At 45.2% G+C, this 26,727-nt stretch overlaps 1 protein-coding gene across 12 annotated transcripts in view; it reads right to left on the reverse strand.

Annotated features, from left to right (window-relative positions):
* Cfap61 (cilia and flagella associated protein 61) overlaps window positions 1-26,727 on the reverse strand; it is a 229,134-nt gene that overhangs the window by 91,981 nt on the left and 110,426 nt on the right. For 9 of the 12 annotated variants that reach the window (XM_010634190.3, XM_019208934.2, XM_010634189.3 and 6 more), the window contains one exon: window positions 6,991-7,118. The exons of 1 other annotated variant lie outside the window; for it this stretch is intronic. In XM_010634190.3, coding sequence (XP_010632492.2) covers window positions 6,991-7,118 — 128 coding nt within the window. Of the gene's footprint in view, window positions 1-6,990; window positions 7,119-10,476; window positions 10,656-21,302; window positions 21,513-26,727 lie in introns of those variants that run through there. 2 more of the 12 variants (XR_782193.3, XR_782192.3) reach the window with 2 other exon arrangements.

Below are 26,727 nucleotides of genomic sequence, written 5' to 3' on the forward strand. Positions count from 1 at the left end.
CAGCAGTGCTCAGACCTTCATAACCTTTAGTCCCCCTGAGGGTATGAAAACACCAGTGCTGGCCCCTGTCACTGGGATTCAGGTATAGTCCTTGTGGGGTAGAACCCAAGGTCCTTAAACAGCTTCCAAGTGATGCTGAAGGGGTTGCTTGCAGATCATAGTTTGGAAACTACTGATCTAACCTTGGCTCTGTCCCAAAGTAGAAATAAATTGCTATTTTTGCCCCCAAATGTCTTCTTTCCTCCAATAAAGGTTTTTGACAGTGAAGGACAATCAGGGTCTCCTTAGTGCCACAAAAAATCCCTAAAAAACCACTTGACATGACAGGAAGGCAATGAAACCTGATCTAAGCCTCGTTTCTCCCTTGTCTATGCCACATGCTTTGGTAAAGGGCCACTGTTAAGACTCCTGGTGAAAAAGAAGAGAACAAACTAAGGCAACCAAGGGATGGCAAGGACACTCCTGTCCATGCCGTGGCAACTCTCGTCACCTGGACACCTAAATTGCCACCTTTCTCTGCTGCTGGACCTCTGGACCACGGGAGCTGGGTCCGCACACTGGAAGAAGACCTCGACCACCAGGAGAGCAACAGGGAGCCAGCTTCCTATTCTGCAGAGGGACAGGACGGATCTCAGTCACTTGCGGCAGTAAGCCTGTGAGCCATCATTTGAAAATGACCTGACAGCCAGTGGGTGAGGAAACAGCTCAGTTCGGCTACTCAGTTTGCCCTTTGTGTGATCCCAAGAACTCATTTTCTGTCTCAAATCCTGAACACCACAGAAACGCCAAGAGCCCACACAAAATGACAACAAGGTGGCTGCTCCCCTCAAGAAAGGCTTACCCTGGCCTCAGAAGGATTGCTTTCCTTGAAAAAAGGTTACTCCAAAAGGAGCAGGCGTGGATAATTTCAGTAAATGCAAAGACTGTAATATTAATTTCATTTAAATATCAGAATCAAATTAGGACGCCAGCTGCGATTAGTGACCCTGAGTGGTGTTCCCAGTCATTACTGAATGTCAAGTCACTCTGGACGGGGGGAGGTTGAGCCTCTGTGCCCCACCCCCTGCTCCACCCCAGCCAACAGAGCAGCCCCTGCCTCCATCCCACTGGGACACCACATGTCAGTATGGCAAGAAGCGACCTGCCCCATCTCCTCCTCCAGCTGCTGCCTGCTCCCCAGGCTCTGCAGAAGGCAGCCAGGCAGGTGTTACTGACCTAGTCCCCACTCTGCTTCTGCCTTCCTGCAAAGCAGGCCACCAAGGGGGACACATGGCCTTCAGTTCCTGTGGCAGAAACCCACAGGATGAGACAGTTATAAACACCATTCTGATCACGGGGCTTGGGCACTGAGATCAGCAAGGAAGTGCTATTTAATTAGTCACCTAATTAGTGACAGGCCACACTGAAGGTTTCAGATGTCCTCAGACAAATGTAAAGATAAAAACCCTAATTAAGCTGCTGGCACTAGGATGCTGCTGCCAGCAACAAGAGCCCTACTGGAAATTGTGTGGAACTCTGTAGCCAGTCACAGGAGCTAAGACCAGTTGCAGCTCCATACATCCGGCAGGACCACAAAGGCTTCCTCCCTTGGTGTGCTCACCCAGAGGAGGGTATATGAGTCGATGTTGGGGAACCTCAGACTTCTTCCTTTGGTGGGATTATGTTTTGAGCAAACGTTCCCCAGTAGTGGAAGGCAACGGTCAGTGCCCCCTGTGAACCCAAGTGTCTTATCTCTCCTGTCACCAGGGAGTCATGAGGACACCACAGGGCTGCGTTCAGTCCCTATCATCCCATGGGTCATCTGCCCATCTTTTCAGTGCCTTTTCATGCTCTTAACAGAGTCTTTCCCTCAGAATAGGATGAGGGAGGATTTAGAAATAGTGGACCAGAAGTCAGAGACCCACGTCCTGGAGGAGACTAACATGGGATCTGTCCCTCTTGGGGAGGGGGGCTTGTGCAGGAGATGATGAAGAAGCCATTCTGCACAGTCCTGGAAGACAGGTACCTGTCTGTCCTGGAGACTGGCTGGGGCAGGGCCTACTTTTGCCTACATTTAGTGAGCTTCCATGTCTGGCCAACACCCTAGTTCATAGCCCACATCGTGAGCAAAAAGGATGAAAAACCAATAGAAACTTAGAGACCTAGTTCCCCATCCCACTTTTTGGGGAATAATATTTCCATATTTTAAAAAAATAATTTAGGAGTATCTTTGTGGAAAGCCTGCAAGACTCAAACTATTGCCATACTTTTGTGTGTATGTGGTACCCAGGCCTTCATACTGAGCTACTTCCCTGGATCTTTTTTTTTTTTTTTCCTTTAAATGGGGTCTTCCTAAGTCACTGAGTTGCCCAGGTTGGGCTCAGATTTGCACTTTTCCTGCTTCAGCTTCCCAGAGTGCCAGGATTACAGGTGTGCACCGCTGTACCCAGCTTCCAACTACTAAGGAGTTGAGCAAGGCTACACTCACTGCACCAAGTGGCCAGTACAACCTGACTTCCTGCTCCCTGGAAAAGCTGCAGAAGCTCACTTTTGGAGCTCCTGCCACCTTGACAATGACGGGCACTCCCTTGGGCGTATGGCTGTGAGATAACCAGAGGGTGTTCTGCTAGGGTCGGTTGAGGCCTGGGATCCCAGGATGTGGCTTGCTCTCGGCACCAAGAAGGTGGCCAGGGCAACCATGGGTCCTGTGCTCTGGAGCTGGCTGGCCCCAGGTGTAGAATCAGAGCCAATGGTGCTTCTTTCTGCTTTTGCCCCAGCGGCTATGGTTTTTAAAAATCTTATTAAAAGAAGTACTTGGAGGAATGATGTAGGAGGTTTGGTCAAAAAGTACAGTACTGTTTAAATTTTTAAAAAATTATTAGAGCAAACGACAAGCTGCCAGTAATCTCCATCAGACACCGCCCCCCACTGTTTCCAATGCATGTATCCCATCCTCCATGCAACTTTCTGCAGCAGCTCTGGGGTCCTCTTTCCTGAGTGTCTTTAGTTGTGCTGTCTTCTCCACCTTGATGTCCTAAATTGATTCAAAACATTCCCCTTTCCTGGTCATTTTGACTTTGGGAAAGAGCTGGAAGTCACCTGGTGCCAGATGCAGTGACTAAGGTAGGTGTGGACACAGCATCGTGTTTTTATGAGCCTGCCTTTCTGCTGGATGGCACTCAGCAGCAGCGTTCACGTTTTTTATTATATTTTTGGTCACACCTTGTAAAGACGCCCAGGAAAGAAGACTCCAAGCTGCTGTAGAGATTGGCAAGAACGATGGGATGAGTGTACTCTAAGTGAGGAGAAGTATTTTGAGGGGGATTCATGACAAAATATCTTTTACAATGATCGAGTTTTAAAAATTTAAACATTCACTGTGTATGTTTGATCTCCTCTGTATACACAGATGCCTAAGCCAAGAACTTCCTTTAGCCAAACACCGTGAGAACCAAATGTACACAATCTACTCATAAGATTGCAGTTTTCCAGTAATTCAGGTCCATGCCTGAATGTCTTGGATATGGTGCAGGAAACTCGTGAATCCCAAGAAAATGTCTCAAGTTGTGTCTTCTCCTGCCCAGTCACTACCACTTATACCACAGGGTGCCAGTTTTCTGCTTCACAGGGTGGCACTGCACTCCCCTGCCCAGGGAGACCCATGCCCTGGCAGGCATGGGATGGCAGAGAAGGCCAGGGCCCTGGGCAGGCCAAGCACATGGCAGCCCTTCTCTGCCTCCTGAGTTGCTTCCCACACACACTCAGAAGACAGATGCACATGACTGGGGAGAGGACACACCAGTTGAGCCTCACCCACCCTGAAGATCCCTGTCCATGTGCCATCTGTCCCAGGCCCCCTGGGCAGATGCATACTGTAGACAGATCTGGGTTCCACCACCCAGGAGAAGATAGAAGATGGAGTTGGTGGGGTGCGTCCCTAGGGAAACACCTGTCAGACCTGTCACTGGGCCCGGGGGGCTGAAGAGGCCCTGTCCTGGTAAGAACAGCATGCAGGGCTGACTCACTGGCCTGACAATGAAAGACAAGAAGGCATGTCCCTGCTGATGTCACTATACATGCGAGGCAGCTGAGGACCACAAAGAATGGTGTACTTGGAACATGTCAGCACTAACAAAATCCCAAGTCCACTCTATGTATTTCCGCTAGGCATGGAGTTTCCATCCTAGCATCTTGGGTGCTGCCACTGAGTCTCACGTCAGCTCTCCCAGAAGCTCGTGGCTCTTGGGATGGATACAAGGGCACAGGATGTGTGCAAGGGCTGCTTCTGGTGTCCTTTGAAGAGGAGACTAAATGCACTTTGTAATTTCTTTCATGGAGATAATATAAGAACAAAGTGTGTGTCTGTTAAGTTACCAGGTAACGGGATGGCCAGATTTTCTGGAAAAAGAGGCTCCTGCCCTGGCCTGAAATGGATTTTCCAGGAACCACAGTGCAGTGGCTGAGTCTGCCAGTGTAGCTCAAGAGTATCGGGAGGGAGATTTTTCTAAATTGTGCTTCCAAGATGTGGTTTTAGTCCTCACAGGTAGGCAGTGTTGGTGAAAACTGTATTTCTTCAATTTCACTACATTTCAAATGATGTATAAAATTCAGTTCAAGTACCAGCTAAACTACTAAGACAAAATATGCAGTAGGTTACTATGGTGATTGCTGATTTAAAATAATTAGGGAAAATAATGAGAAAACGATTTCCTCTCTTAGGGATTAGGGATCCGTAAACTGATGCCAGTCTATTTTTAGTGTACATAATCTTTGTAATGATGATAGAGAATTATGAGCACTTTAGAATGCTTTAAAAAGGTCTGTCTGATTGGAGAATTTAATCAACCCAGTACTTATATCAAAATTCATATTTGTCTTTATTAAATCTAAGTCAATTCCACGAAAAAGCAAATTACATGTATATATCTTAATGCAATCATTTTAAACAAAATGTTATTACTAAATATACAGCTAAATGAAGATTTAAGACGTGTTTATGAGCACTACTTGACTATCACAATTTCTCAACTCTGCCCTGCTCATTCCTCACTCAAAAGTGGCTTCCCAAGACACACTGTTGGGGGACCGTCGATGAAGGGACAGCAGAACGAGTAAGTACTCAGCAGTAGAGTGGCACACGCAGGACAGAGAACATCTCATGGCCACATCTCATGAGTTCACTCCTGCAGTGAAATACTGCTGCTGCCATCTGACTGCAGTATTTAAGGATATGAATTTTGCTAACTTCAATAATGACACGCAGCTTATTTCTAGTGAACTAAGAGAATGTTTCAGAAAACTGAACAAATCAGCTAGAAAATTTTTAAAATCAGTTCTTTCCTTTTTCTGGCTAACGTGATGTCAAATGAGCAAAATGCCCATTTGGGGTTAGCTTGTCTCCATGTCAACCAGGCACACGCACTTTTCAGAGGCCATTTTCTCTGTCTTTTCCCTTAGCTTACCCTCAGAGTCCACTCTTACTGTCCTTGGGCTGGTGACTGTCAGCTTCTGCAGGAGTCATGATGGGCTATATTTTCCCACCTCCAATTTACCTCTGATGCCTATAGTTCTTAACAGTAGCTAAAGTTTCTCATGTGATCCTGAGGAAATGAGTTGGAACAATCTGGTCTCTTTCCATTCAAGTTTTTGTGGTGTTCAAAAGTTAGGGTCTTTTAAAACATATAAGCCTTAAGGACTAAGTGAAGAAGTGGTTAAGTGGTTACTGGGTAAATGGGAAGGGTAGGAGGAGGAAGAACTTCTAATGTCCTATAGCACAGATGAGTAACTCTGGTTATAATAATTAATTGGATATTTTAAAATAGCTAGTAGACAGGAATTTGAATGTATCCAATCCAGAGGAATGATAAATGTTTGGTGACATATGATAGATATGCCAATTACCCAGATAGGATCATTGCCTGTGGTATACATGAATTGATATACTATTATTACTACATAAATATAAACTACTATTATCTGTCAGTTAAAAATAAAAATAAATTTTGAAAAAAGAGGGTAAATGAGGGAATCAGGTCTGCGAGAAGTTAAGTAATGCACATTGGTTTCTTATCAGGTGCTAGTGAGGCTAGGGCGTGATCCCAAATTCAGGGGGCTCTAACTTGGGTTTCAGCCTGGTAAAGAGATGCTGGCGTTCAGTGAACAGATGGAGAGAGAGAGAATGGGAATGGGAACACTTGGGTATCTCCTACTTGGAATACGGGCTCAGCAAGGAAGCCTGGTTAACGTGGCAGGAATCATGAGAGAACGTCAGCGGGAGGTGAAGGGCTCAGTCTTCCCTGAAGGATTTTTACCCCGATATCTGGTGTCCAGAATACAGGGGTGGAGGAGAGGTCCTGGCTGGGAAGCCATTTCCAGATGAATGCCTGTTTGTGATGCCTAAAATCAAAGCCAGGTCCCAAACCTGCCTGATGCCAGACTCCTTGACCTAGAGTTCCTGGCTCTGCTACTCTGGGGCGGGTTCTGAGAATCTACATCTTCAACGAATGCTCTAGGTGATTCCTTTGATTGGGCCAGTAAGGGAAACACATAGGAGAGGATCAACAAACTTTTTCTGGAAAGGGACAGAAGTACCTAATTCAGTCCTCAGAGGCTATTTCGTCTGTCATAGCTACTTGAATCTGCCATGATAGCATGAAAACATTTTTTAAAAAGCATTATTCACAAAAACGTGTATAAGACAGATTTGGCCTGGGGGACTACAGTTTGTTCCCTCTCTCCATCCAGAATATTTCATGGATTTATGAGTCCACATAGGCAAGGGTGTTGGGTGGCAAACTATCTGTTTTCTAAAGGGGCTCTCTTCAGGTATAGAAAAAGAATTTATATTATTTAAAAACAATATAGAGAGGCTAGGGATGTAGCTCAAGGATAAAGCATTTACCTACCATATACAAGGCCCTGTGTTTAATTCTCAGTACAGCAAAACAACCAAGTTAATTAATGAGATAAAATAAAAATAAATAAATAGGTAAATAAAACAGAACAACTCACCAAAACACCAGTGTCTCTAGGAAGGAAATTCCAACACTGGAGGCACCAACCACAACAATCCTGGCATTGACAGTTATTTTAGGTTCCAATGTTAGCTTTCTGTTTGTGTGGTTCAAGGCATAACCCGACTGGAAAAAAACACAGAGAGAGAAAGGGGGACTTGAAGGCAATCTGGCTGAGTCAGCACCCCCAGAGCAGTAATTGTGTGGAATTATTTAACCATGACATTCCTGGCAAATCAAACCTAATAATTCCCATGCAACTGCTATGGTGAAGTATATGGGAAGGTATTTTAAAGATGATTACATGCTTGATTTGGATATTAGTTTTTTGGGGTTTTTTTTAATTCTGGGAATTTAACCCAGGGCATAATCCATCCTAGGCAAGTGTTCTACTACTGTGCTATATCCTCAACCCTTTTATTTTATTTCAAGACAAGGTCTCGCTAAGTTGGTCTGTCTAGTCTTGTACTTGCAATCCACCTGCCTCACTATCCTAAGTAGTTGAGATTACAGATGTGTGCCTTATTGCTGAGAGATATTTCATAAAAACCTAACCTCCTGAAGGATAGAATCAGCAAGGGAAATAATCCCACAAGAAGACAGTCAAGCTATGTATTCATTGAGAATTGTTCCATAAAAGGTCCCAAGTCTTTCCTTATGTCCAAAGTTTCCCAAGACTTCTGGATGAAAATTAAATTGTATTAGTTGGATATTTGAAGATTAGCATTATCTCTTCATTTCCTTCACTCTACTTAACACAGTACCTTATGGACAGTAGGTGCTGAAAAACATTGGTTGAAAGACAAACATTTGTTCAATGTCATAAATGTGTTTAACGAAAGGCTGTTCAATCCTTCATCTACCTCAGGGTGAGGAAGGACTCAGAAGCACAGAAAGTAACTAATTCCTTTAACATCTATGTTTGCCCAAATTACCTGGATTAGTTATTTGGTTGGTTATCTTTGCTGAAGAGGCTGCCATGGGAGCCTTTGATGTATAAAGCAGGGTTTTATAAAGAGGTGGGAAGGTATTCTTGAAAGTCATACTACACGCCTAAAAACCTCAGTTCTAATTTCCAAGTCATTTATTAAACACACATTTTTTATTGGGTGCTTTCTGTGCATCTGGACAATAATAGGAACTACGGCTGACTTTTCTTCAGAAGCAACAGAGGCCAGAAAGAAGTCAGTGTGAAGGCCCTTATCTTTCCACTACTCCATTTTATTGTCATTAAATCATTCCTTTGACCCTCTAGGTCAAAAGCCTCTACATTCTAGTAGGTCAGACATACTTTTTTCCCCCTTAAAATCCTGAGATTCTAGGAATTGGGACTTCATTAGGCTTATGGCAAAGTCCTATTCTAATATGTGCTCCCAGTCACTTTCCATGCCTGTGGTGGCATAAATGTGGCCTTTGCCTTTTACTAGGTAACACCTGAGATCAAGAGGATAAATCCCTCTCTGGCTCTAGAGAGCCTAGCAACAAGGAAGTAGAAAAATGTCTTGAATCACATAATGTATTAATAGGAATTTAAAGCATATTTGGAAGATTTTGGACTCTGTCCATAATTAACATTGCTGGTGTCTCTCAGCATCTGTTCTACTTCCCACCGCCACTGTTAATTCAGCACACCATGGATTTTGAAAGAGACAACTTGGGTTATGTTAAGTCAAGTTGCATAATCCCACCCTCCTTGTTCAGCCACTGGCTAAGAGGAACACGTGGCTTAGGTTGGCTTAATCATAGTAAAAGCCCAGGGCATTTGTATGATGGTTGGAGAAGATTTCTTGCTTTCCAGATGACAGAGGTATAGCTGTGGAGGCTGAAATGGCTAGAGTCACGATGCCACCAAGAGGAAAATCATCCCGGGTTGAAGCCCCAAGAGATTCACTAAAAAACAGAACAGGGATTCCTTTCAAAACTGACATGCAGCCTGTGCTACCTTTGGAATCTTCAGTTATATCATTAACATGCATCAGTCAGACATTGTCACCAGAATGCTGCCTAACAAATCACTCCCACATGCACTGGCCTGAAGCAACTGTCACTTTTTCTTGTTTATCAATCGTCACTTATTCTTATTTAGCAGTTCTGGATCAGGTGAAAGACCCAAAGCTGGATTCATTCCACTGTATCTGGCTCTAGCCTGCAGATTCTAGATCTGCTCACATTTCTCTTTTCTGATGAGAGGGAACAGAGGTATGTTCTTGTTGTGATATGGAAGAAGTCCAAGAAGAGTAGTTGAAAATAAGCAATGCCAGGGCCAGAGATTTAGCTCAGTGGTGCAGTGCCTGCCTTGAAAGTGCAAGGTCCTGAGCTCAATCCCTGGTGGTGGTGGGGATAAGCAATACAAGTACAAATCATATGTCTAGACTGAATATCTATGAGGTGAGAAAGAAACAGAATAACCTAGCAAAGGACAGCCCAGGAAGGAGTGAAAGGTGGAAAGGATGATAAAGCTAAATTGCCTTGATTGTTTAGGCCAGTATTTTCTTTTGTATGTGTTATAATTTGTGTTTAGCTCTTCCTTCAAAGCCTCAGGAAGTCATAGGGCTTTTTTAGAAGAGACTGAATCTAGAGTGTGTGACCTGGGATTAAGGGTGTGTGATTACTAAATCGGTTCACTAATTGGTTTGGCACCACCCTAACCCCAATAGCCTGGATAAGATAAAAGGGGCAGAAAGATGCTGCAAGGTCACTTGTTGCTTTTGCTAACTTCCACTCGCTATGAACTGTTGCCCCTCTGCCATGTACCTCCCTGCCTTGGAGTCAGCCGATTATGGACTGAAATCTCTACAGATTGTAAGGTAAATAAACCTTTCCCCCTTTAACTTTGGGTGTTGGGTATTTTCTTTCAGCAATGAGACTAACATAACTAAGACAGTATGCAACTGAAAACTTCATACAGTGATATGCTTTCTAAGTTAAAATAACAAATATACCTTGGGTGAAAAGGTACACATTCTTTAAATAAATGTTGGTTCTGATTGGCTTTATGAGAATTTCCCAGGTCAGGTCAATGCAGAATTGTGCAAGAAACCTACTTCATACTGCTCCATGTGAGCATCTCAGTGCACTGTGCTCTGATTATTTCCCAAGACCAGCAGTTGACAGGATACTCACTCTAGCCAGCCTCAAGTGTAGTGTGTAAGGTAAGGAAGGAAGGAAGGAAGCACAGAAGCGCTTATGGTGGCATCTGACTGCAGGTCTAATGAACAGAGCTTATATGTAAACATCTTGACAGGGGTCAGAAACCCAGCTTCCTGCTATATCAGGTATCTCAGGTATCCCCTCTGCTGCCAGAAGTGGAAGCTGACATTGAAACATGGACTGTAATGAAACTCCCTGGTAAAGAATTATACCGCATGTATGAAACAGCTCCAGTGTCAAGGCCACAAAGGCAGCTGGGGAGGGATGAACAGAACGGCTTTTGTTTCCCACACAATAGCTTTAACACTAACAGCTGCCCAGCCTCAGAAATCACCTTTCCAACTGCAGAACACACAAAGTGGCCTCGGGGTATCAAGAGGTGGTTATCACTACCAGTGTTGGCATTGTCTCGAGAGAGTGACCGGGTATCTCAATGATTCATGGGAAATTCAGTTTTCTGCCCAAGTTTTAATTAAAAACATATGCAACATCAGGTACGATGAAATCTCTGACCTGAAAAAAAAAATCACCTTTTTAAAATTATCAGATAAGGTCTTTAAAGTCTCAAAAATTTTTTCCCAGCCTGGAAATTTTTCCCAGCCTTTTTCAGTGACAGTTACAAATGAGAAGTATATCTACTGTTCTGGAAAAGATTTTCGCCTTAAGCAGAAAGCACAGGCCATTTCTTAATGAAAGCAGAATATTTCCTTCCTTCATGTCCCAAATTTTCAAGGGAAAAGAAAACAAGGATGGAAGACCCTGTGAGTCACGAAAGCGTGTCCTCTTCTCCACTGACCACCCACCAAACATGGGCCATGCATTCATGATCCTCTTTGGGTCCTGACTTCCTTAACAATAAAGTAATAAAAGCCCTACCTATTGTCTCACATTTTATGGACAAAAATTGAATGTGCCTTAGTAAGTGATTTCAAAGATTGAATAGAGTGGACTATAAGGCCACTTGGCTGTATGTTATACCAGTGATAGGAGGGTAGAAAACCAGGCTCTTGACCTCTACAGCCCTTCCAGACATTTCTGATTCCAGTTTCTAATGACACTAAGGTTTTTGGTTTGTTTTTTTGGAAATGGAATGCAGGGGTACTGTAGCACCGAGCTACACACCAGCCCTTCTTATTTCTTATTGTGAAAGAAGTTCTTGTTAAGTTGTCCAGGTGGGACTCAAATTTGACATCCTTCTGACTCAGCCTCTTGAGCATCTAGGATTTACTGGTGTGGATCACCGTGCCTGGCCTAAGTTAGCAATTTACACAAAGAGGTTATTTTTAGCATAGATATCAACACATATCCCAGCGAGACGAAATAACTCATATATCATGGTGTAGAGGCTGACCTTTTCAGTTAAAATAAATGTTCCTTAAAATTTATGCTGACTAGCCAGGGATTTAGCTCAGTGGTGACACCACGTGCTGCACAAGCAAAAGGTCCTGAGTTTGATCCCTGGTACCACAAAAAAAAAAAAAAATCCAAGACATATCACATAAATTACAAGATTCCAGTGACAAAGGTAACTGTATTGTTTGCTTTAAATGTACCAATAAACTTAATGGGGGAAAAAATTCATGCTGACTCTCGAAATGAGTTTATTATTATTTTTTTCTTCTTTTTGGTACTGGGGCTTGAACTCTGTGGTCTTTGTGCTTGCAAGGCAGGCCACCGAACCACTGAGCTAAATCCTCAGCCCCTGCAATGAGTTTAAAGTACAAACATTAAATTCCATCCCTTAGATGGGCCAGGGATTTAGCTCAGTGGTTCGGTGGCCTGCCTTGCAAGCTCAAGGACCGGAGTTCAATCCCCGGTACCAAAAAGAAAAAAAAATTCCATCCCTGAGAGAGGTGATAATATGTGATGGCTACACCTGTCAGGAAATTCTAGAGCAGAGCTCTAGGGGCAGAGGAATGGGGAGGACAGGACGGGGCGGAAGGAAACAAAGAGGAAAGTTCAGGTGGGAGGGAGAGGGGCTGCAATGAGAAAATTGGGGATAGCAGTGAGCAAAGCAAAGCATTTCAGTTTTCGTCCCTTTATCTGTCATTTCCTGTGAGCTTCTGAGAACAGAAGGCAGACAGGCCCTGTGAGGGATGAGTCACTGGCAGGGGGCTGGCTCACTTTTACTCATTTTGTTTGTCTGCCACACTCCAACTAGGCTTGTTTGCTCCTTGGGGTCAGGGGCTGGGTCTTGGTTTTCTGAGGCATTTGTTTTATTTCACCTGAACAATTCTTCAATGTATTTTGGGCCATTTGATAGTGAAAGAATAAGTACATTAAATTTGCATCTTACACGCCCCTTTGAAAGGGTGCTGATGCCATTTCTACTACTAAGATTGTTTTAGTGGATTTTTCCCAGTTCCTTAAGTAGCCAAATGAATGATCTGGATACATTTAGAACTAGATAGGATTAAATCTGATAGTTGAGTTTATGCCATAACTCACATATATTTATCAATAGCTTTTGATTTTATGCATGTTTATTATCTGTTGTGTGTGCACAAAAAAATTCATCAAATGTAACCCGAGCTGATAAACCTGAATTCTGTGTTTCTACATCTGGATTGGGTTCCCTTTCACATTTAGCATGTGTTAGAATGATGACAAAAGCAATACTAAAACTCAATTTCAGCAATAAATTCAAAAGCAGAAGTCACTAAAACTATAAATAGGCTAGTAAATTAGCAGCCAGAATATAAATGATGCCACCAATACATGCCAGGTTTACATTAAAATGGAGCATGGCACTATGGTGAATTTTTTTTCTAATGACAATTAGCCTTTTGAGGTGACAATCAGCCTCCCAGATGATTAGACCGGATGTCATTAGCCTGATGGCAAAGTTTGGGTTTGTTTTCCTAATCCTGCTACTGGTTGAGATTCTGAGCCTCTAGTCCCTAAATATCAGTTTCCTCAGGTGTAAAATGGAAGTAAATTACACCAGCCTCTGCTTTCCTCAGTGGCAAACATGGGAACAGTTCATTAAAAAATATCTACAGATACAGTACTTTGAGCTTTTCAGGCAAAGATATTACACGAGGTAAAATTGCACATCCTCACTGCCATTCTCCATATGAAAGGCAAATCTGTGAAACATACGTTTAAAAAGGGCAAAACAATGAGTTCAATTTTCAGCGAACACCCATGTGTATATGTTTTCTTCTTGCAGAAAGCTCCCAAGAACTTCAAAGGGATCTCTGTCCATGCAGGGAAATGGAAGAGGGAGAGACTCAAACTCATTAGGAATAAAATTTCTGAAATCCTTAATAAGCTGCCTCCTGCTTGATGAATGTAATTTTCCTCTGTGCGTCTCCATTCTCTCTTTTCCCTTTGAGATCCTGCATTATTCCAATTTGAACAAAACAAATGAAGACAGATTGACTGGGCTGCAAGGGTTGGCCAGTCTGCAGAGTTCAGAGTTCATAAATAGCCCTCTCTGAAACAGTGCTGCAATGTTTACCAAATAAGCAAAGGGAAGGGGCACAGACTCTTGGAACCCAACCAATCCCCAAAGTGCAATGAGAAAAAGCCTTTCTACTAAAAGTATTTTAAAGGCCCAAAGGTAGATACGAACACCAACCCCTTTTATCTCCTGGGAGACCTGTCAAGCTGTGACTTGGGGTCTTGCTTTAGGAAGGATTCTCTTACCTTCCTTTTGGTTGGAGGCGGTGGGAGCCCCCCCATAATTTCATAGCTCTAGGGCTTCCATGAATGCAAACTGCTGTGTCTGTGGTGTCTACTGAGGGTAACAATGACTCAGGGACACTGGAAAGAGGTGCTCAAAGCCATGCGGTGTGGGGCTCACTGCATGACCACTGCTGCACCAGGCACACTTGGAGAGCTCCCTGAGTGTTCAGAAAGTGGATGGAGCTCTTGCTTTTGTCTCTGCAAGATTATTAGTAATACTATCTACAGGAAGTCATTTCTTTAAGGAATGATCATGCCTTTTAATTCCTTTACAACCTCCACATTACTCCAAACAAGGAGTGGGTGCTGCCCAGATTCTTGTCTTCTCTCACTAAATTGGATCCTAGTTGAAGAAGGAAGATTCTGGATCCACTACAGTTGAGCTCTGCCGCATGTAACAGGCAACCTTAAAGGTTAACAGCTTAAACAGGATGAAAGATAATTTCTCACAAATGTAAAAAGCAAGCGGAAATATACAACCCAGGGCTATTGAAACAGTGCCACAACATGACCGGAGATCTGGGGTTCTTCTACCTGCCCACCTCATCCTCCTGCATGGCTTCCACCTCGTGGGATGGGCCAGATGGCTGCTGTCCAGACATCACAGCCTCATCCAGGAAGCAGGAAGGAAAAAGGTCTTACTTCTGGCTGGGCTTTCCCAGAGTTCCCCTCCCAATGACTTCTATCTCATGGCAGACAAAGGGAGAATAGGGAAAGTATTCTCTCAGTTGGGTGCAGTGCTGCCTTGAACAAAATCAAGATCTTGTTACAAAGGCTAAAGGAAAGAGTGGGTACTGGGCACAATTCCTAGTCTCTAAACTATAGTGAGTTAATTCCTTTAATCTGCATTTTCTCCTGTTTCTCTTACCTATGCCATCTCTCCTTGCTCCTATACCTATATTTTCTGCCCAGCTGTCATAATAATTTTGCAGATGTTTTAAAACATTAAAATTATCAGGCCAGGGATTTAGCTCAGTGGTTCCACCACCTGCCTAAGCAATCGCAAGGTCCTGAGTTCAATCCCTGGAACCAAAAAAAAAAAAAAAAAAAAAAAAAAAATTATCAGCAAAGCTGGGTGCAATGGCACACGCCTGTAGTCTCAGCACTCAGAAAGCTAGGGCAGGATCACCATGCACAATGAGTTTTGAGGCCAGCCTGGACTACATAGTGAGTTCAAGGCCAACCTGTACTACAGAGCGAGATCCTGTCTCAAAAAAGCAAGAAAAAAGGAAAAATCAGCAAAATGATCGGCCTTTGTACTTGTGACCACAGAACATTTCTATCAGAAAAAGGGCTGGAAGTTGAACTGAGTGGCTTTACTGAATTTCAGCCCTTCCAGTTTGCACATTTTATCCAGGTTAGCATTCCCAAGCTCAGTTTTGCAGCCAATGGCATCTCAGTAGTTGTAGGCAGCCGGGCAGCAGTAGTGACACAGCTGTCTTCACTCGTGAGTGGATGACTGGGTCACAGCTGCTCACTGTCATCGCTTTGAGAGTCGTGTGTGTTATGTATACAAAATGTGTTAAGTTTAACTGCTCCTGACAATGTCTTCAAAAAGATTGCGGCATGATTTGGCATTGAAATAAACACTTATTGTTGTTGCCATAAAGGACCAGAAACTGAACAGCAGGGTACGAATTTGATATTAGTAGAGCAAATATTAGCCACTGGAGGAGTGACAGTAATTTCATATTTTCTTGCAATGCAAGGATTTGAGTGCTTTCCAGGAACAAATAAAGGGTGACAGACGGCCACAGGTAGGTGAAGCCATGTTAAATTCGGTTACTGAGGACACAAGCAAAAAACGTTCTCTTCGGCAGGCAGATAATGGGATTGAAACAACATAAACTGCCACCCCTCTCTGAACAGATGAAAGAAATTTCAGGGCGATGACTTACACGACTGATTCATATCCATTCAGGATTCTTTTGCAGATGCTGTCTCATTGTTTAATTGGTTACTGTTTTTCTTAATGTAACGTAAGATAAAGGCACATCTTACACCTGATGGTGTCTCATACTTGACGTGCTAGGTGGTTAATTCATTTGCTTTTGATTAAAAACAGCTCTGAAGAAGTAGTTCTAATAATCATTGGAAAAACAGTGACTTTGTTCTGTGTACAAATACGGCAAGTGAGGCTGCTGAGGGCTGCAGGGACACCAGGGTTTGTGAGTCCTCGCTCCAGGGCCCATCCACACACATGCTATGAGACTCTGCACTCTGCACTGCTGAGATAGAGCCTGCCTGCCATTCAGCTGCCATGCTGGTAGCATCTTAAAGATGGTGTCAGCCACAAGCTGGAGAGAGGACTTCTTGGGCTAAGCACAGAGGGCAAGACAGGAAGAAAGTGACAGCAGGGAAACAGTTTACACAACCAGTTACCTGACTTGCACTGTCTGAAAGCACAAACTATCACTTTATTCTGTCTGTCTGTCTGTCTGATATGTGTGTGGTGGAGCAGAGGCTTTTGCATTGAGCTATGTCTCTAGTACTCCCCAGCCACACACATCTTTTTTGAAAAATTTTAAGACAGAGTCGTGCTAATGCTAAATCGCCCAAGCTGGGCTTGAATTTGTAATCCTCCTGCTCAGCCTCACGATGCTGGGATTACAGACCTGTGCTGCCAGGCCCAGCTATATAGGTATCTCTTAAAACGTGCACATACACACACGCACACACTGGCTACCTAATCATTTTCAATCCTCTGTCCCCCTGAAAAAAGCACTTGTGCTGGGTGGGATATGAGTGCAGCCTTGGAGGTTGGAACACTTTTCCTTTTTTTTTGGTACCAGGGATCGAACTCAGGACCTTGCACTTGCGAAGCAGGTATGGTGCCACTAAGCTAAATCCCCAGCCCTGGAACACCTTTCACAGGGAGGGATAGCAGCCTTCCTATTTGATAGTGTGCTTTGGAAGTGATGGCGTTTTCATATAGGTACCCAAGAGCAAAAACTGTCCTCCCACATAAAGTACATCAAAAGGAGAAATATCCAAAGTCCCCCAAACCTGTCTTCCTCTCCCTCCTTGCACAAAGAACATTTCTAGCACCGAATATAAGGATTTCTCCCGGGTCAATGTATTCTGTGGCACTGCTCTGTGTCCTATGACTCAGTTCCATTCTGACATGGTCTCCCTCAGTTCAGTCCTCATCCATTTTGAAGCTCATCACTAGCCTGCGTTGTCCTCTTTGCCTCTGCCCAACAGGCCATGAGTTGGAGGATCTGTGGCCTTAGGTTTGATATTCTCATGGAACTCAGAACAGTTTGCTTCCTGGATCTTGAGTTTGTTGCCCAAAGAGAGGAGTCAGGAAGGGCCAGATGCGCAGAGCCCTGAGTGGAGATGGGCGGGTTGTTAGTGTCTTCTGCTCCCCAGATGCACCACCCTCTCGCCCCTCCACCTCTGCAACCACCGGGATGCACTCCTCCAAGCCCCTTTGCTTGCAGTTCCTATGGCTGCTTCATCTCCCAGGCCTGACTGGCGAAATCATTGGCCACTAGTGAGCCTCTGCACTTCCCTGGGGCTGGAGGGTGGGCCCCACATCATTTCAAGGTGACCTCATAGGGAGGTAGACAAAATCTCATTGGCTTATAGGATTTGGTTTCTCTTCCGATTTCTCAGGTCAGAATTCATATGTAAACAACTTGGGCTTTAGTTTGGAAATATGGACCTCTAGCACAAGTGGCCTGCTGTCCTTTCTTTAACCCTAGCAACAAAGGAAGTCTAATTTGTTGGTGGAAAAGGTAAGCACATGCGTGGAACAGTTCTAAGGGAGTCTGATGACCTATTCAGTATCCTAAAATTCTACCATCACATTGTTAATATAGAGCTTAATACAACAATTTCAATTTAACAAATACATACAGAGTATCTACCACGTGCCAAGCACTGGCCCATGTGCTGAGGTGTGAATGAGACAGTTTTCGTTTTAAGGAAATTTTACTATATAGGGACACAAACAATACATAAAATGCAGGATGAGTGAGAAGGGCAGAGGATCAGGAAGCTACTGCAATATAACAAATGAATCCAAAATGCAGCAAATTAGAGAGTAAGCATTCATTTAGCAGCAGGGAAAGTCAGGGAAGGCTTCCTGGAGAAAGTGACCACTGAGCTGGAGTTAAGGTTCAAGGAGATATTTTCAGCTGGACAAGAAAGAGAATGACATTCTGGATGCGAGGGAGAACCAGGGCAAGGGTTTAGAAAAGTAACCAAGCTGCTGAAGAACAGGCTGGTCCCTGTGAGTGGGGTGCAGATCATGCTGGGGGGTGCACAGCCTGGGAAGGAGGCAGAACAGAGGGGCCTGGGCAGTATAAGGAAGTCAGGGAGGAGCAGAGGTCAGGAGAGAAGATGAAGGGAAGCCTGCCGGCCAGACACTTGTCCCTGCCACCTCCCATTAGCCATACAACTTGGCAAATCTCTGGACACGGTCTGGTGAGAACTCCTACGGGTCACTGGTCAGGCTAGGGACATGGCTGTTGACTGCTGACTTTGGCCTTGGGTCCCTTTTCAGAAAGAAGACTCACCTGGCCAAGAACTTGTGTCCAAGTGTGTGCAATTCTACACTTGTAACATTTCAGCCTCACGACCCACCCACCACAGCTTTGGTTTTGCTTTCCAATGTTTCCAACACACACCGACAGGCCCAGGAAGTAAGCTATCCCATGTGACTACCTACAATGTCTAGTGGGGGCCTCTGTGCTCAGTGTTCACCTTTTTAATTAGCCTTCTCGTTTCTTTTGGCCTCCAAGTATGGCTCTGATTTAGTCGGAAGAAATTAGGCATCTCTCTTTCATCTCAATGCAAACAATGGTCTGTATTCTCTTTCACATGACTTTAAAATTTTGCACACCAAAAGGCTCGCCCAGCCTATTGTAAAAGCAGCAGCACAAAGAATGTTTGGAAAGAATAAGCCTTTCTGAAAATTCCTACAGAGTATGCTAAGGCTGCAAACAAAGTTCAAAGGAATTTGGTCAAAATCAACAGACTGGCCTCTTGATTCAAGTGAAGGATTCAGAGGGAGGAATAAAACAAATCCATCTTCTTTTTAAATTGAAATGAAAAGGGAGCCTTGCAGATGTTGAAGCAGAGGAAGCCACAGGAAGGGCGCAGGACCAAAGTCCTGGAATGGCCCACTGAACCTGAGTTCCAGGACCTTTTATTGGGAGAACACATAAGCCTGACCTTGGTCATTCCTGCTGCTAACTGCAGTGAGGAGCCCGCGGTGGGAAAGAATTGGCTCAGAAACATCCCTTCTTCTCCTCTGGCTCTCTGAACCCATTCCTGGTAACTCTGATAGCAATAAAAGAGCACCAACTCCATGATCTTGGTGGAAAGTTTCCCAGCCAAAGCAGGATTTGAAATAGCTGAAGGTATGAAAACAAACACAAGCAGCCTTAGCAAAGCTGCTGTCATTAATCAGCAGCAGGAGTCCCGGGGACTGGGGGCCACTGGTGAGGTGCCCTCCTGGTGCAGCTATGGCTTACAGGGCATTTGAGGCTCACTTGCAAAATGAAACTGGAATCTTGGGGGAAGATGCCCCTTTCTAACACTCTGTGGATACTAAAATGCAAAGTAGTTTCCAAACCACTCCAGCAGCCCTAGGGGCAAGAGGGAGGAGGAGGCAGGCATGTTACGCTGTGATTCACACCGCTCACCTCACGGCGACATCACGCTGCAGTGTGAAGATGGGTCACGTACTTTTAATTTCTCACATGCATGTCAGCCGTAAACAGTCCCAGCTCTGTGTTAATGACACCATCTGCCACTTTCCATAACTGTGTGGCATGCGGCTTCCAAACAAGATGTAGCAGCAGCAACACATGAAACCCACTGACATTTACAGTAAGGAAACGCACCATCAGCCATCAGCTTGGCATAAATGTGTGTGCGCCACTGCTGTGGCTCTAAAATCGTCACCTTTGCCAGCGAGCAAAGGTGCAATAAATAATGGATCTTAAGCCATCCGTGTACCACCAAAGCATTAAACATTTATCACACAATAGCATTTTAAGCAACAGTTACAACTTGAAAAACTGATGCCACTTTTGAGGGTTAAATAAAAACCATTCAGTGTAAGCTTTAATATGTAAGCTTTAAATATAGTTCAGCATTAAACACAAGGATTTTTTAATTTCTGGTTTTTAGTTAAGCATGACTACATTTGTGTAAATAGCTCTTTTATAATAATTTTCTCTTGAAGAACAATCACCTTATGCTCTTTGTTAAAGAAATGCTAAAAGTTATAACTGAACTCTTTGATGCAAAGAATAATTGTTAAAAACCTTTTAAACCTAAAAATGGCATAAGAAAGGTTCTTTAGGAAGCAAATGGTATTCTTCCCTTTAAAATCCTTAATGGATTAGTTAGTTATGGCTGCAATTAATTTTAATTTTGGATTAAGGAAACAAATGTAAAGTCAAAACCAACAAAATCCCTTGAGCAGCCTAGCTACATTGTCCCCAATTCTGTCCTTTAAAACACTTGCCCACAGCATGCCAGAAATTTTCATTTATGTGTTTGTTCTAGGAGTGCCTGTTGCTTTAAGGGGGAAAAAGGAAATAACTTAAAATACAGATAGTTGGAGGATGGAGTGGAGGAGTCAGTAAGGACTTCTATGTGGTCCACAGGAACAAGGAGAAACCTTGGTGGAAACTAGCCACTGGCTTGCTGGACGGGGAGCCGTGGAGGGGGATAAGAGGGTGGGTTCTCTGTTATCAGGGGCTCACTTGAGATATTAACCAGGAGCAGAGTCGGGGTCGGGAGCTGACACCAAAAGGTTGTCACAGCCGCTGTGTGGAGCGTGTGTCTCAGCCACAGCACGGTCTCCACATGCAAAGTGATTATCCAGCAGAGGGCACGGAGTGAGCACTGCGTGAGAGCACCGCTTGGGTGGGAAATACATAGTTTAGGGCAAAAGTTAAGAAATGGTTGAAAAATGGTTGAATAACAGATCTCTGTCCTAGCTTGTGAGGTTTTTTTGTTTTTGTTTTTATGAGAACTATTGTTTAAAAGGGCTTGTGGTATTATGGTATTATGGGTGGTTCGTGGGTTTTCCCCTCTCTCAACTATCCCTTGTGTTAGGTTTTATGTCAGAATGTCCCCTCAAAGCCTCACTCACTCAGAAGTGAAGCTCGGGGAAGGTGATTGGATTACGAGGTGCTATAGCGGGCTTGGTGTTAGGAGGTGGGTTCTGGTTGGTTGAAAGTGAGAGGTCACTAGGGCATGACTTGAAAAGTGTAAGTCCCTCCCCAGCTCCTCCCTCCTCTCTGCTTCCTGTGTGCCATGAGGCGAGCAGCTTTACTCTGCCAGACCCTTCTACCAGGCCGCTTCTGCCCGGATCCATTTGACCACGCACGGACTGGAACTTTTAAAACATGAGCCAAAATAAACCTCTCTTCCTTCAGGTTGTATGTGTGAGGTTTTGTGTCCCCAGTGATGAGAAAGTGACTACACCTTGCCTGCCATGCACACCTGAAACAGGAGGCAGGTGGAGCCCTCTGGAAGGCAGCATCCCTGCCAGAGCGGGGGAAGAAGTCTGCAAAGCACAGCGGGGAGCTGGAGTGTGCATCCTGCTCCTGAAGAATTCTGATCTGCACAGGTCACTGTGCGACTTTCCGCCTTCCTCTCCAATGGCAACGGTCATCTAAACAGGCCCTGAGCATGGTCCCCTTCTTTGTGTATCTGGGGACAAAAATACAAGGCTTAGTCAGAGCGGTGGTCTGTGCTGGTGACTGGCAGGCTGCTGGGGACAGTGTCTAGAGGGGGCGTCTATCCTTTGGAGAACTGAGTTGAGGGTCAATCAGCAGGGATGGAATGGGATGCTGGGGGCGGTCACAGGGATGGTGGTCATTATGATATTCATGAATATGGGCCTGCCACTGCTTTTAAGTCATGAGGGAAAACTCCACAGCCAGACGGTGGATGGCTTCCATCCCTCCACTGCTGTCCTTAAGCACAGGCACATGTGGTGGGGGGCTCCACGGTGTGAGTAGCCTGAGCTTCATCTAGGTGCCCACGCATCTCTGTGACACTGAGGAAAACTTCATGGGAAAACTGCGGTGGGCTCATGTGCAAGTTAACCCAGTTCCCCAGGACTGTCATCTTGTTTCTAAAATAACACATATTGATTGATTCGTGATGTTAAAACAAAAGCACCAAGTTATGGGAATTTTTCTAAAGCAGTTTTTCTAACAAACATTCTTTGAGAGGGCCGTGTACTCACTCCGCCCTTCCATCTGTCCTGAATTAAAATAATTCACTTAAAATCTTCCTAGGGTTCTAGCTCTTTCTGGCTCTATACTCTGCAGATGACTCTCTGGGCTCCACAACTGGGAGAGATGAGTGCATAGCACTAGGAGGGGACATGCATTTCTTTCAAAGTTGTTTCAGCTCCTGCAACACTTTTAAAATCCTGCTCCTGCGAGGTGGGGAGGGGGAGAGAAAGAGAGAGAGGAGAGACAGAGAATCAAAAAGGATAGAGGAGAAAGAAGGAAAGGAAAAAGAGAAAGAAGGAAAAAGGAGGAACAACAAAGAGAGAGAGAGAAGGAAAGAAAGGAGAGAGAAGTAGGAGAGAAAGAGAAAAAGGAGAGAGAGACTCCATACCAGCAAAACAGCTCTCCTGGAGGGTGTGATGAAAACAGTTAACAATGAAGGGAGAGAAACAAAAAGCCATTCAACAGATGCCTGTCGCTCTACTGCAGTGTGTATGCATTTTTCTTGTTAATTATATCACCTATTCTTTCCTTATATTGATAATTACATAATTACATGAAACAGATGGGTGGCAGAATGCACCCAGATGGTGAGAATGTAAACAGGCTTACAAATTGCTTGTTCTTGAGCGTATTAAAAAGAATTCTTCAATAATACATAGATTTCTATACTCTCCACATCTGTTAAGGTGCCTTCAGAATGGCAGTATTGGTCAGTTTCTTGTCCTCCCCAGGAATTCTTGGGACCCCGGCCACCGTGGAGGTGAAGTACTTTTAACCTCTGCCAAGCATCTGGATGCCTGAAATCCTAACTCTTCCCTGAGTCCTCCTTTTCCCCTTTTGTAAGATAGAAACTACTGTGGTATGAAGTCACAGCTACATGCTAGCTGTGCAAGGGGGAAAGAAAGGGGACTGAGCTCCAAGGTCACCCTGCGAAGTTTTAATTGCATCCCGTGGGCTTCCTGAAGGAAATGCTTTACAATTAATCATGAAGGAAAGGTCACAGACGTCTGTGCTGTGCCTGCTGGGTGTGCATGGCAGTGTGCTGCCCGGGGGTCTGCAGGGACGTGTAGCTCCTGCTCACACCCTGGTGGTGTCAGCAGAGGATCCTGCCCAATGGGTGACTGCCACGTGTCCTACACAGCTATGTGGACCTGGGCCTGATGAGCTGTGAGAAGTCCCTTGGCAGTTGGGGGACGATAGCAGAGTGCCACTCCATTAGGGGCAGAGCTGTGGATATTCGAAAGCAGGACACGGAGACAAATGGTGGGGTGGCCAGAGTAGGTTCAGGGAGTGGAAGCCCCAGCTGGCCCCAGTGGGCAGCCTGGATGGGGAGGCAGGGCTGAGCCATAAGGGTCCAGGACCAGGTGCTGTGCCCACTGCCTGGACAGTGGTGGTGTGAAGGTTGTGGACCTGGAGGGGGACACCAAGGGCCCTTTGTCTACAGAGTCCAGCCTCTCCTCATGCCTGGGAAGCAGGATCTCAGCAGGCCATCTGAGGGGGCACCATACTTTGTGCATACCTGTAGTGTAGAATATAGGCAGGAGAGACCACAGAAGGAGGCTGTGAACACAGGGCCAGACGCCCCTGCAGAGGACACAGGACAAAGGGCCAGAGCCCAACATCTGTATCCTCCCACCTCTGGCCTGCATCCCTTCTTTCAGGGAGACCTGGCTGGCTTGGATCATATTTGTCCTCTCCCTGAGGACCTGATGGGCATAGGATCCATTAGCACAGGCAACCAAAGATTCAGTGAGAAACAAAATCCAATCCTTGCCTGTGGAACCTAATTCTGTGGTACACTGGCTTGCTAGGTGAGGATCTGCTCTGTGGCCCCTTTGGACACATCATTCCCTATCCTATTTCTAGGTCAGTGTCACCTTGACTCCACAAAACACCATCCTTGGGATAGTACATGGTGTTGAATCAGGGTGCTTTGGTAACTGGAGCCTCGTGATAGTGACCAGAAGCTCGGGCTGGAAGCCAACTGAAGATTAAAACCAGAAATTGCCACAAAAACCTCAATTACAGGGATGTCCACAGTGACAACTCCAATGCCCAAGTTACACAGGAACACACCACATGCACAGCCCAGGACAGGATCAGATAGCTAGAGGCCGAGGCACAGGGGCGTCAGGTGTAGTTTAGGTTCACTGCCATGGGCTTTGGCCACCAGGAGGCTGCCCCCCACAACCTGTGCCACATCCTGCTGAGTCTAGATGGCTCCTGTGTTCCCCTCCCCAACACACACAGGTTCCAAGTCCTTCCTGTTTTTTTCTTGCATATGCGGCTGGTCACTGTGGAGAACTTGATGCCAGTAACTTAAAGCAGTGGCATTCAGGGTGAAGCTCTTGGCAATCCTGGGCTCAGTACTAGGAGCAGCCTGAGGGCAGAAGGCTGAGGCCTTGAGCTGCATCTATGAGGGTGACACTCGGGTCCCCTAGGTGGCCACCAGGTGAGTAGGCACTGCGCTTTCTCAGCCCAGGTTCACCCTTTGCAGGGAGGACCTTGGAGGCCATTTTCCCTGGAGATTCAGAGAGTGTATGAGGAATGTCATGGTATCAACTCAGACGCTTGCGATAATTACAAAACCAGGAGACCTCCAACCCAGCCGAGCTCAGTGACACTATGAGGGCTGCCCAGGCTCCAACATGCTCTTCCTGCTCTTCCACACAGCCCAAGAAAGCACATCTGAGTCTTCAAAATGAGAATTTATCAGCAGACTATAGCACACGAAAGCCTTCATGAAGACCTGAAAGTGAGATTCCTCCGATGCTCTCTAACCTTCCATATTCAATGACTCTTCTCTGTCCTTACTCTAATCTTGATAAATTCTCACACCACCACAGGCTGAGTCTCAAAACCTGAATGTTGTGTATCAGAAATCAGGTGACTCAAGAGGACAGATTTCAGAAGGCCATGTTTTGACAGCTGTCTGAAGACCAGAAGCAGGAGGTAAGTAGGAAAAAGAGAGGGAGAGGGAGAGAGGAACAAAGGGAGAGGGGGAAAAGGAGGAAGAGAGGGAGAGGGAAAGGAAGAGGAAGGGGGAAGGAGACAGACAGAGACGATTCTCCAGGGCCTCAATGTAAACATTAAACGATTCAATTTTCCTGGAATTGATGGAGATCACATTTCCTCCTATCAGGTGGAATGAAGAGAGAATAAAAGAATTTCTCTAGTGCAGATGGTTTTCTTAGATAAAGCCCCCCCCCACAACAGAGCCGTCTTTTTGAAGGCAGGATTAACTAGTTTTCATTTCCCATGTGCAAAACTTGATACTCTTTGATTAAAGAGAGAGTGGCTTTACCTTTGACCTAAAATGCATTTTCAAGGTTGTCTTAGTTACTCTCTTTGTCACTGGGATACAATACCAGACACCCACATCTCTAAGAAGAAGTTTATTTTGGCTTACACTTTGTAGAAGTTTTAGTCCATAGCTGGCTCTAAGGCAGGGTGGCATGGCAGAGTGGCACGGCAGAGGAGAAATTGCTCAGGGCATGGCAGCAAGAAGCAGAGAACAATCAAGGGAGGAGGAGGGAGACTGACCCTGCCAGGCCACAGCCCCAGTGACCTCCACCAGGCATCACCTCCCACCATCACATTTAGCTATGTATCATGCCCCCATGATCCAGTCACCTCCCAAAGGCCCACCTATCAACTCGTAAGGCTTTTGGGGGACATCTAGATATAAACCATGACAGAGCTATTTATTTGAAGGAAATCACAAATAGCAATAAGGACGCACACAACAGCACTGATCTTGATGGTAAAAATCTGGATAAAAAGTTCAGTGACAAACCTAAGGGAAGAAACTGGCTACAAACATCAGAGTGTGCATCCCACAGCTGCAAAACAGCCCATGGCCTGGGTGTGAAGGCCACAGTGGGTACTGCAATCCACCATGTGTCAAGGTTGGCAGCCGAGCCCTGGTCACTGGTATTTAAACCCCAACGCACAATGAAGACCTAAAACAATTAGGAGAACAACAGAACACATATTCTGAAATATTCTGGAAATTTCTTTAGTGAAAACTGCTAATGCCCTGAGCCTCACAGCTTCCAATTTAGAGAGGAGAGGAGGGGCTGCCTTGTCTTTGGCTTCAAGTCAAGAAAGGGGTAAGGGACCCTCCAGAACGCCACTTAAGTTCCCTATAGTCAGTGACACGGAGGGTGGCCACATGACTGCCTGAGGCAAGGCCACCAGGAGTGGGCCTGCTGAGTGAGCCTAAGGAATGGTAGCTGCCCGACCAAGTCTGTTGACCTTCACAGGCATTTGCTATTGGCCCCTAACACCCAGAAACGTGAGAGGCCATTTACTGTATTTTGATGGAAAGGAAAAAGGTTTATTCCAAGCTGGCCCTGGAGGAGACAGGGAGGCCTTTGCCACCTGTCTCTGTCTCACACGGTCAGAGATACAGGAGCCTCACTCATGGGAGAAGGAGGAATGTGACAGCAGATGACATCCCTCCTCCCACCACTCTCAGGTGGAACAAGACCACATCAGGACTAACACTGGGGCCAGCACCTGAACATCCCTTTCAGACAGGAGAGTTTTCTGACAGAGGCCTTATTTCTCTGTCCATTCGCTGAGCTGAGGAGAGGAGGAGGTGGAGGTTGGTTTAACCATGCAGCATGAGGAAGTTGGAAAAGCAGTCAATCTCTAAAAGAAAAAAAAAATATCTATGT

The sequence above is a fragment of the Fukomys damarensis genome, unplaced genomic scaffold (assembly GCF_012274545.1).
Source record: "Fukomys damarensis isolate Sample0158 unplaced genomic scaffold, DMR_v1.0_HiC HiC_scaffold_7, whole genome shotgun sequence".
NCBI classification, from domain to species: Eukaryota; Metazoa; Chordata; class Mammalia; order Rodentia; family Bathyergidae; genus Fukomys; species Fukomys damarensis.